Source organism: Sycon ciliatum, chromosome 5 (assembly GCF_964019385.1).
Source record: "Sycon ciliatum chromosome 5, ocSycCili1.1, whole genome shotgun sequence".
Taxonomy (NCBI): domain Eukaryota; kingdom Metazoa; phylum Porifera; class Calcarea; order Leucosolenida; family Sycettidae; genus Sycon; species Sycon ciliatum.
In genome coordinates, this window is record NC_088647.1 from 16261753 (window position 1) to 16274252 (window position 12500).

Here is a 12500-nt window from a genome sequence, read left to right on the forward strand (position 1 = left end):
CCGATAATAATATAGTGTGTTATGCATGTTTTGATTCTTCGCTGCCATCATAATATCCGATATATCATTACATCCGATAATATTGGTTGTAGTGATATTTTTACTGGATAAAATACGTTTTTGCTTTTGATATTTCGTACCAATATCACTGTAGCCGATATATTCTTTTATCCGGTCACTCTATAGCCGATACAGACTGTACAGTAAAACCTGGTGTAAGCGACCTCTCGTTTTAGCGACCACCTGCTCCTAACGACCGTTTTTCCATGCACGGACAGTTCTACACAGACACTGTGGGACCTGGTTCTAAAGACCACCTGACTTTAACCCTTTACCATCCGACCAAAATTCCCCGGCAGTCCCAAATGCAATAATTCTCACCTCATTCTGAGAATATCTTCGGTTCTAATCAACCATTTTTCACAATCTTGGGCATTCTGGAAAGCTCTCCACGAGCTGCGTACATTGAGCTCAAACAGGACACTACCAAGACCACATATCAAGCGCCAGGGAGCTTCAAATACACCCCATCGCTGGATATACGAGGAAATTCTCTCCTCGCCAGCCATTTCTCGCTCCTTCATCGTAAACATTCCAATTTTTTTTTGCTTGAGTTCCTTTTCATGCTGCCCACGCGCTCAAAGCATGCCAAAGTGACTCAGCACGTCAGGAGAGGGGAAAATCCCCGCTCAAGGTCAGTCACTCGGAAAGAAATTCGACTTTTGTCGTAGCTGAAATGTCGAGTAAAATATCATTGGAATGCGACATCACAGCTCTTTACCGATTGATGCAATGGAAAGCTGGGTTCTTCGGCTTCTTCCTAGATATTTAGTTCTTTACATTCCGACAAGAATCGATCGAGTTACGAATGTTTTAGTGTATCGATTCAAGTACGCACGGATGGTAAAGGGTTAACGACCGCTTTTCCTTGCACTGTGGGGTGGTCGCTTACACCAGATTTTACTGTATAGTATACACCTTTAAAAGGAACACTTTTCTTTCGCCATCTAACTACACACCCTTAATCTAACTCTTACAGTGATACCGTACCCCAACTACAGCAGGGAGCCGAACAAGAGTCCCTACATTGCAGTATTATGAACAGACGAAGCTGGCCAACAACGAGGAAGGGTCCCCCCCCCCCCCCCCCAGAACTTGGTTAGTCCAGAAGAGAGCGTTTGCTTTGTAGTGTTTAGTGACCGAGTGAGTTACTACTATTATTTATTACATTCAGATTCTACAAATGTAGTTCTTTAGAGAGCTTGCCCCCAGCCACCTATGTGCCCTCCCCCCCCCCCCCCCTTTCCCTACCCCTCCATCGTACACCCTCCTGTATTTAACTTGGCTCTTTCAGCAGAAAATGTGCTGCTAGGTTCTAGTTTGCCGAGGAAGTGCGTGCTCTAATGTGCCCCCCCCCCCCCACCATGCAGTGGGTATAACTTGTGGCTTGTGTGTTGTTAGGTGTGTACTCACAGCGTATTGCTTGACAATCTTGGTCAGGCACAGCAGAACACGGGGGATCAGGTCCTGACAGCGCGACGCAATCTACGAGCAGAGGAGAGGATGAGAGGTATGACACATACACACACGTGAACACACACACACACACACATGTGAACACACACACACACGTGCACATGCACACACACACACACACACACACACATACACACACACACGTGAACACACACACACACACACACACACATGCACACGCACACATACAGGCGTACAGAAGACGGACTCCTCTTTAGTCTCTAATCGTGGCAACAAGATCAGAAAAAGCACACTGCAGATTGTTCACAAGGAGCTGGTGATCCAGTGATGTGCACTACATAATGATACTGTTCAAGTAATGAAGTAATTCCACCTCAACCACATGCGCTCTTTGGTCAACCTCATTCACACCAGCAACATGACTCCAAGTAGTAGATATTAAAACAGAGAGGTTCCAGGCTGTCGAATAGAGTGCTCAATACTGAAAGGCAGGGCTAGTTCAAACAATAATAAGAGGATGAAAAACGGGTTTCAGTGTTTTAGTCGTAGATATTTTACAGTGTTCAACTGTCTACTTGATTCCTTTACATCCTCGCGTACAGCAGTCTTTGCTGAATTTATGGCAAACACCAAACTCTAGTCCATCCCCTGGACTTGCAGTTGCTTGGCAGAGGGTTCAATGAGGAGTAGTTTAGGGCCGCTGTGATACATGTAGTCCCACTGGGTAGGAAGGCTGGGGCAGGACCCGGACATCATCCAACTTCATCACAAGGGGAATCGTACAACTTTCCTTCCCCAGCCAAAACTCAATTGTAGAGCCCCATGCAGTAATGGAACTGCCTGTTTTTTTTCTCTCCTTCCATTCGTCATGCAGAGTGCCACCCCGGCCATACCTTAGCAAGAGCCGTCATCAGCACACAGAGCAGTCTAGCACTAGCCACCTGCACAACAGCACACAACAAAGCAGGGTGAAAGTGACACACACACGGTGAAGACTGTGTACATGTACATGTACAGTGCTACTGTCGTGGACATGGAAATCCAGTCGATTGACCGGGGCCGGCGCCCTCAGCGCGCGTACGGAACGCTGGGTGCAGTGTTGATCCGATGCGACCAGCGCTTATCCACGGCTGCATGGCCAGCGCCCTGGGGCCGCCAGATGTGCGACCGGATTTCCATGTCCACGACAGTACACTAACAGTACAGCTACGGTCAGACCGCGCTGCTCCAGTGGGCCTCTTTTATCCGGATCCTCGCCAACCGGGAGAAAATCGCTAGTCACCGATTTACAGCATACGCCATGCATACGTACAGTATGTGTGTTCGATTATCCGGTTCCCTCGCCTATCCGGATATTTTTTTGTGGAAGACGGATGTGTGCGGTTAAGTGAGGTCTGACTGTACACCGTTTTCAGTGCACTACAGTGAAGCTTCGTTACAAAGAACACTGAGAAAACAAATTTTCACTTTTTGAAGAACTTTTAGAAAAACTAGTATCATAATTTTGTAACATGGAAATTGTGGGCACAAGTTATGCGATCGAGTCCACCAACTAAACCAGATTTAGAACAGTCAGACGTGCACAATCTAGCACAAAACTGACAAAGAGTACTGTTCTAAATCTGGTTTAGTTGGTGGACTCGATCGCATAACTTGTGCCCACAATTTCCATGTTACAAATATTTTTCCTTGGCTCACCAGCTGAGTTCTTATTATTCTATTGGATAAATCATTGTGTACCCACTGGGCACAAAGTATGGATTAGAAGAACTCCCGTTATTGCAAACAAATACTATCGGTCCTTTAGGGTGCGTTTGGTTGGTGCGATCTAGAACAGGATCGAACAGCTGGTGCACATGGAGCAGCCTCATGCCAAACAAACAGTACTCCAGAAACAGAGCACATTTTGGTGAAAAATGTGCCAAACTTGGTGCATTCTTCAAAATGTGTATGGGTCACCATGGTCACTTTGTATGGTACAGTACTACGAATCCAACCCAAAAGCGTATGCACGTGATCATTTGGGACCAAAATCGATGTTCCCGCCAGGTTTCACTGTGAACAAAGTGAAACTGCTCGGTCTGCTCCGGCCTCGAGGCCGGAGCAAGCAGAACATGTTCTGGCCTACTATACCCAGAACAGGTGCAGTCCCAACCAAATGCGCTGTTCTGGTGAATCCTGTTCTAGGTCGTACCAACCAAACGCGCCCTTACAAAAAGTAGTGTTGAACTGTTCATCCTAAAGAGGTTATACTGTACATGTGCTAGAATTACAGCAGAGGAATGCTTTCATCGCCTCTAGGCATAGAATAGTGCGCAGATCCGAGGAGAACATTTTTCGTTACGCCCACGGTGCGGGGATTGTGGAAAATATTCTCTCGGGGACCAATCCGTGCAATACTGTGATTTCACAATTTTTCGGTGTAATTTTATTTTCGGTACTTTCGGTGCGTCTGTTTCACACCTAAAAGTTCAATACACCTAACAAATACAAGTACTAACACACAGAATCCAATAGCGAACTGCTTCTCTGCACCTAAATTTTCTGTTCACCTTACCTGGCCTTTTGCCCTCACATCGAACATATTGAGCACCTAAAATTTCTGAAATTAGAGTATTCTACATGGTCTATAGACTGGTTAGTCAGGGTCATCCATCACGATTCAGTCCGCCTTGCATGTCACACAGTTTTCAGTATAGTTAGCGCTACGTATGCAATATAGCGCCTAATCGTTCAACCTGACATGATTCTCCCGCCTTCTGGACCAAGAAGACAACGCTTTGCTTTCACAGCTTCAGCTTCACTTCACCCGCCACCATGTGCTGATGTAGCATTCGCAGTTTGTTCCTTTAATTTACTACTAGTTATTCTGTGGACGTGACCGTGCAGGCTTTGCCAGTTTAGCTCGAGAAGAAAGCTACTGCCAGTGTCTAGCGGCCGACTGATGCTTGACTGCATCAGCACACGAGGAGCTCTTGCTCAGCTTTCCAGCCATTATTTCCACTGGCAGACCGATTCATCTTTCGATGACCTCTGTGGCTCCATGGTGGAGGAACAAAGCATGTTGGCTGACGCGGAAGAGATACTAGGCGCCGATATGGACGAGCCACCCGCAACTGCAAGCTCTAAAACTGAGTGTGAGTACTCCACCTGTGACCTTGGTCTCACATTGTCCCGATTTGTCAGGGTCACGGACAGCGAAGTTTCGGATGAGGCCGAAGCGTCTGAACACCAGGAGAAAGATGAAATGGGCTGTAACTATATGGGATGAGTGGCGGAAAGGTCGAATTGATACTTATCCAATTGGGAGGTTGGTGATATTGAGCTGGTTTGGCTAATCCAGCGACTCGTATTGGAGGTCAGGGACCAGAAAGGCTAGACGTATCCAGGCAAAACTGTCCACGAGATCTTAGTGGAACTTCAGCGCGCAGTGCGCGAGAAGCGACCATCGTGTGCATTCTTCAACTCGTTTGAGTACAAGGGTTTTCAGGATGTAATCCATACATGTATGAAGCAGTCCGATGAGTTGTGTGTGTGTTGTGGATTTCTCTTCCTTAGTTTCCATAGCAACCATGATATTGTTTCTGATACAAGAAATTAGAGGCCACATGCTAATACACAATAATTATATTCTTTCATTTATTTTCCGTTTCCACGGCAACATTGTCGTCGACGTTGCCGACATATTTTGCGGCCAATGATTCCCGGGAAGCCTGCATTCGCACTTTCACCATCATGTGAAGCGGTTAATTCCATGTGGAATTGGAGAGGGCGGGCGAATTTTTAATTTTTTACTTCAAATACTTTTTACTTTCCATGGATGCATTGCGTGCTGAATTTTTTTACAGTACATGTGAAGGGCTCCAATTCAAAACGCGATAAAGACCAAACCGGAGCTTTTGCGTGTTTTTTTGTCACGAAAAAATTAGTTTCCACCCCACGGATGTCTGCGTGTCGGTTTTACGGGTCGAAACGCGATGCATCCCAGTCGAAATAATGCCTGAAGTTTGTGTCACAGTCTTCTGCAAAGCGCGATAAAAGTCTCACTGATGCTGCAGTGCAGACCGAAAAAGAAAAAATGAAAAAGGCACTTCCTGAAATTTCCACAAAATGGATTTATTTCGTTTTGAGTGGGAGCCCTTCATGTAGTTTCGGATAATTATTATTTTTTTAAATGAAAATTCACACGGTTTTATACCCGTACACTTTAATTTTGGCCAGCAACGGCCCTACAGCGTACATGTAGATCTTCTGGCTACATCTGTGCATGCAAACAGCACCAGTGCTACAAGCTCTATGAGCACAAGTGGTACATCAGTCGTACAAGCCCGGGTTTGCGTGACTCCCTCCCATTATTTATTCACACGATATCAGCACTGTACTGGAACACGCACTGTTCAAAAAAATTGACTTCGGCTCGATTCTGGTGCGCGCGGGCCCGGGAACCTCGATTTTTCTTTGGCCTCGCCCTAGCGATCAGCGTTTCACAGGATAGAAAAAGTACATCCATATCGTGATGATTATGCTAGGCAGAACGCAAACTTTCGATAGACTAGTCTAAACTAGCGAATGCACCCCTTTATGGGGCCATCCGGCATCATCGATAATTTTCACGGAACGAAAAAGTTTAGTTACAACCCTCCTCCACCCTCCCACCCCGCTGAACGTAAAATAGATTGACTTGACAGTGAGCATGGATCAATGTTCACGCTATCAATAATTATAATTATTTCAAAACGAAACTCTCCTTGACCCACCCACCCATAAGCGAAACTTTTTCGTTTCGTGTACGTGTAAAAGATCGATAATTACGGATGGCCCCTTAGCTGAATTCGCTAAAATCTCACCACCGCCAAAATTAGCCATTTTACAGCACGGTATTACCGAATGTAAGGCACACTTTTGTACACTAAACCTCTCAGCATGATCATGGGGTAAAGCCTGGGGTAAAACCCGGGGTAAAACCCGGGGTAAAGCCTGGGACAAAGCCTGAACAAAGGTACAGCATATACAAGTAGTACAGTCCTGCATTGCCCGCTACTTTTCGTAGTTAGAGCACTCTGGCGCTGGAGCGACGAGCTACCTTAATGTCTGTGGTGCCTCCTTCGCACCATGGCTGATAGCTCGGCCAACTTAAAGCTCGTGGCTGTATAGTACTGATGAGGCCGTTACGGCCGAAACAGCTTGCTGTCTACGGCATTGGGCATACAGTCAACTTCGCTAATAACGACTGCGGATATAACGACAATTCGCGAATAACGACAGAATTTCTATGCCCAGAGCAAAGTCACATCCAACAGTAATACATATAATGGGACTTCGGCTATAACGACACTTCGCGAATAAGGACGCTTTTCTGATGCCGCCGAGTGTCGTTATACGCACAGTTGACTGTATAGTACAGTATGTGCATTCTCAACTCACCGGTTTGGATCTAGATGCTTGGAATGCTGAAATTGCTTCATAGGCCATTGACTCCAGGACCTAGGGTTGAAAACCGCGCGCGCACACACACACACACACACACACACACACACACACACACACGTGCGTATGTGCACACATGTACATGCACACATACGTGTAAGTACAGGACAAGCACAAATACATTGCAAACCAAGTTACTACCAACAAAATCACGACTATCAGGGGGTCAAGTTACGAATTCAGAGCAGCATATCCTGAACACAAAACAACAACTGTGAGAGTCCACATCCTGATTCTAAAGCTCCTGGACTTAGACCTATCTGTGCAGTCCACTTCATCTAGTAAATGCCTTTCAGCTCTTCACGTGTAAATAAAGTGATTGCGTGCCACTCACTACCATCTGCCCCCTCCCGCTACACAGACCCCCCCCCCCCCCATACACACACACATACACAGACACACAGACACAGACACACACACACGCACACACACACATGCACACCCCCCCCCCCCCCCCACACACACACACAAGCGGATGCACATGTACTACCGCCCATGGACAGCACATGGGTCGCGCGTGGACAACACATGTACAGAATACTGGTGACAAGGAAGCCTTGCTTAGCTGTGCAATGTACATGCAAAAAGAGATGCAGCAGAACTTGGAGCATGGATGAGAAAGATAGATAGATAGATAGATACTCAATCTGCGGACAGCATGCTGTTTCGTTCTTTTTGAACTCATCAGCGCAGCACAGAGGAAATGAGGCCGAACCTGATAGCAATGGAAATAAAAATTTCCAATCAGGCCCGAACGTACCTTGCCAGAGTGCTCAAACTGACAAGTCAGTGAGCTCTGCATAACGCAAACAGCAAAGGCACTACCCCACGCAAGAGTGCTCAACTGCTACAAGAGCAGGAGCGAAGATAGATAGATAGATAGATAGATGAGAGAGAGAGAGAGAGAAAGTGAGTGAGAGAGAGAGAGGGAGAGAGAGCTGCAAAATTGCAAATATTAAAAGAACTTACATCGTGGAGTTTGGTGATGATTTCGATGGTAAAGCGAGAGTCATGGATTGGTGATGAGTACTCTCCAACCACCCATACCTGTCAACATCACGACAGGAATGCAACGGATTTTTGTTTTAAAATAGCACCGCAAGCAAAGCACACATAGTTGCATACACAGATACATAGAGGGTGTGTGTGTGTGTGTGTGTGTGCAAAGGCCACACTCACAGGGACCAGTGGAAGAAAATCAGTCCACTCCAGCCTTCTGATGATTTCGTAGCAACAAGAAACTCCGCGTAGAGAGGAATTGATTTTCTTCCGCTGGACCATGTGCGTGGTAAGGGTCTGCTGTGCCGGCCAGTCAGTACCCGCACTGACCACTTTGACCTGTTGTTGAGCTTGCTATAGGCCATGCATGCGTAGGTGCGTTGGATTAGCTCAGGTAAATGGTACCTGCCCTGATGTATGAGGCACCTTGCCATAATTTGTTATGATATGATGCGCTGTGTGCTACTGTATACGGTACACACAGACGCACACACATACACACATAGACACACACAAGAACACACACGTGCATGCACTAGCGCAACACTAGCATCAGCTGGCCCAAAGGCAAATGGGTTCTACTGGCAGCTGAACTACTCACCATGTGGGAGAAGTACTCCTCGCCTGCTCTGCTAATGTTGCGCAGGGCTGACAGAAACTCAATAATGTCTGCCATGTGATCAAACAGCAACTGAGGATGAACTTTGAAGAAGGACAACAGCTGGTTTGCCAGTACCCTACGGGTAGGACAGGGGCACACACACACACACACACACACACACACACACACACACACACACACACACACACACACACACACACACACACACACACACACACACACACACACACACGCACGCACGCACACATACACAGACCCAGAGAGATGTAAAGCAGTGAAGATGCGTGACCAGAGGCAAAGCATGTCCAGTGCAAACAGTGCATACAAGTCGCCATCTCTACAGAAAACCAGGACCCTAAGAAAGGGCTTGCTCCCCACACTGGAGCTCGCGCTATTCCGCCGACTTGACACTTGACTGACTCACGACTACCATCCAGAGCACACGAGAAGTCCATCGAACCTTCGACTCGGCAAACCTGCAAGAAAGCACCACTCCCTGCTCAATACACAGTGTTTCGGGGAATTCACCCCTCATCAGTTGAGTTTGAGTAGGCTGAGGAAGATCAGGACCCAACACGTAAAAGTGCCTGACGGAAAAAGCCCTCCGCAACACTGGTATGGGTGTACAGGATAAGAAACAGCCAGTCGTAGTGGAATTGACTTACTTTCTGATTTGCTGTTGGAAGGAATCTATGCCGTATAGCTGGCTAATTCGCTCAGACATCAGTGGCAGAATCTGCGACAGCATCTGTGCGTTGTGTTGAACTAGCACCGTCTTCAGTGCAAGCCTGTAAATGAAGAGAGTGGCGTGTGTGTGCGCGCGTGAGAGAGAGAGAGAGAGAGAGAGAGAGAGAGAGAGAGAGAGAGAGAGAGAGCGTAAGAGGAGAGCGTGAGTGAGAGCGTGAGAGAGAGAGAGAGCGTGAGTGAGAGCGCGAGTGAGAGAGAGTGAGAGAGAGAGAGAGAGAAAGAATATCAAGACTTTATCTGGGGTAAAACATGCACACAGTTTTGCTGCATGTCTCAAAAGATATGCCAGAGTCGTACAAGTGGGCAGGACCTAAAAGTGACTGATCCACACAGCTCATGCTGGTTGCCTGGAACATTCACCTTCGTGTGCTTGGTCACACATTTCACTGGCCAGCGCTGCCGACTCCTGATGCTACAAAATACAAAAAATCATGATCAGATGGGGCGAACTTACTCGACAAGAAGCGGTGTCATCTGCGCACAAATCTGGATGCGTGGCAGCACTGCCAGATCACTGAGTAGTGTGTATAACATCGGCATCCTGCCATTCAAACAACACACACACACATACACACACACACACACGTACACACACACACACACACACAAATACACACAGCCAGTCATGATATCACCTCCGTATCACAAAACAAGAAGTAAAAGTGCGGGAAACCCACAAACCCGGTATGGTTATTATGCCGGAGTGAGTGAGTGAGAGTGAGTGTGTGTGTGTGTGTGTGTGTGTGTGTGTGTGTGTGTGTGTGTGTGTGAGAGAGAGAGAGAGAGAGGGAGAGAGAGAGAGAGAGAGAGAGAGAGAGAGAGGGAGGGAGAGAGAGAGAGAGAGAGAGAGAGAGCAGCAGCAGCAGCAGCAGCAGCAGCAGAACCAGCAGCAGCACAGCAGCGGCACTGAGCAGAGCTTATAGTCCTGTACATGCATACCTGCTGATTGTGTCACCCTTTCCTCCCTCTGGCCTGAGTAAGAAGCTGAACAGTGGCCGGTGCACTGGGTTGAAGTACGCTGCAACAGCCTTCTGCTGTTGTGGCAAGGCACTGAACACTTTCTTCGCATCTGCTTCACTGCCACCCACTGGACATGGCAAGAACGAAGAGCATACAATAACCATAAACATGATTGAATGTCGACGAGATCTGCCCATACACGTCAGTACTGTCGGTCGCCAAAGAACTGGGGGAAGGGGGGACAGCCTCCTAGCATAGACCGTTCTTATTTTCATGTACTACAGTCTATGCACAGTTGAGTCACTGTGTGTACATTGGTATGCCGTGCTTGGTGGAATTCTAGCCTGGTCGTTCTTCGACGCTCCGTTCTTCGGCGCCCGACAGCACTGTACTAGCATACAGCAAGCGACTGTGTATGTCACACCCGGTGCACACGACAAGTACTAGTACATCTACCCAGGTGCACTTCACTGTCCACGTCACAACATTCTTATTTGTCAAAAAAGAGATTTTTAAACGCGAATGCGCAAGACAAATCCCAGCAGATTCGGGTACCCCGGTAAAGATTTACGTCACATCGACGCTAGCGTTTACAGGGGATGAACGTGGGCATCAGTATACGCTAAACTACATCATTTCAACTAACGTTACTTACGCTGACTGACAAAGCGGGCCACCTCCAGACCGGCCGACAGGCAAGGCAAGTCCAGCAGAGAATGGAGCACCTACATGTACACGCAGCAGCAGCAGCAGCAGCAGCAGCAGCATTGCACAGTACGAAACACTAACAATTTAACATGAACACCATCAACCAGAGCACATGCAGCAAATAGAGCAACATCGACGCTATCAACACAACAGACAATCACAAGCACACCAATCAGAAGAAAATATCTCTGAGCCGTATAACACAAGACTTCCCCAAACGGCTTACTGCCATATCCGTGGGTGTTGAACTGTCGATGGCAACAAGCTAGCCAAAGATGTACAGTGTTGCTCAATGAAATCCAGTCGTGTCACTCAAGTACATGCCGGGCGTTGCGCAGCACTCGACATGCGAACACTGGACTACGAGGTGCAAGGTGCAAACTGGAGTGACAGGACTGGATTTCATTGAGAAGCACTGTAGATCTACATTAAGTGATACATGTACTGGTATTTCATATAGTACATGTACTGACAACATTAAACCCTAATGAAGTAGATAGGCAGTGGATGTACACGCATACAGAGAACACACCATACCTCAAGCACAGTGCGTGGCTGCACGAGGAACGGAACAAGCTGAGCAAACTCCGTCAGGTAGGATCGCGGTGACCAGGCAAGGATCTAGAAAAAACACACACACAAGCAGGCACACACAAAGTTAGCGTAGACATTGGCAGTAAAGAGAGAGAGAGAGAGAGAGAGAGAGAGAGAGAGAGAGAGAGAGAGAGAGAGAGAGAGAGAGAGAGAGAGAGAGAGAGCGTGTGCGCACACACACACACACACACACACACACACACACACATACGTGTGCGCGCGCACACATACGCACACACGCACGTGCACGTGCATGTGAATTGGGCTCTGGAATTATAACAATCTCCTCTGCACCCACTACCCAGGCTGCAGCAGCATACACCGTAGAGCAACACATCCACTACATCTCACACCACACAACTAACACCAGCCACACTCTACACTATAGTGCGTTTGAAAAGTATAGACCTCTAGACGTTTTTGAATAATTCAAATTTGGTTTGAGCTTTTTGAGAAATTTCTTCGGAATATTGCTCAGGCAGCTCACGCAATTTTTCTCATATAAATTTCTAAGCGATTGGATAACAGACGCCCAATTTCGAAAATTTTATGCACAAAGTGATCACAGATTTTATGTGGTATAGATGCTGGCCTAACGGTTTTTGAAGCCAGAGGTCTGGACTTTTGAAACGCACTATAGTCACTGTACCTTGAGTAGGTTGGGGAAGAAGCGACTGAGGATCACGGTGTTATTGAAGAGAGGCTCGCGCTGTTGCACACAGAACGCCACTGTGCTGAAAGCTACAGACGGTCTGCAGGTCAGAGAAAGAACACAGAGCGTAAGATGGTCTTGCAGATAGAGAAAACTGGTTTCAATAGTGTTGAAGTTGCCACTTCAATAACGTGCACGCTCCTCCAATGGACATACAGATCCGTGTGTTATAGC

The 12500-nt window shown here is 47.2% G+C and overlaps 1 protein-coding gene across 1 annotated transcript in view; it reads right to left on the reverse strand.

Annotated features, from left to right (window-relative positions):
- The window catches only part of LOC135817826 (AP-5 complex subunit zeta-1-like), a 31134-nt gene that overhangs the window by 8658 nt on the left and 9976 nt on the right, over positions 1–12500 (reverse strand). Inside the window, exons 12-22 of the mRNA XM_065331104.1 lie at positions 12264–12366; positions 11558–11641; positions 10968–11037; positions 10292–10439; positions 9807–9893; positions 9271–9393; positions 8585–8720; positions 7954–8031; positions 6922–6981; positions 2391–2438; positions 1474–1545 (exon numbers count right to left, since the gene is read on the reverse strand). Of these exons, the coding sequence (XP_065187176.1) occupies positions 1474–1545; positions 2391–2438; positions 6922–6981; positions 7954–8031; positions 8585–8720; positions 9271–9393; positions 9807–9893; positions 10292–10439; positions 10968–11037; positions 11558–11641; positions 12264–12366 (1009 nt within the window). The remainder of the gene's footprint in view (positions 1–1473; positions 1546–2390; positions 2439–6921; positions 6982–7953; positions 8032–8584; positions 8721–9270; positions 9394–9806; positions 9894–10291; positions 10440–10967; positions 11038–11557; positions 11642–12263; positions 12367–12500) is intronic.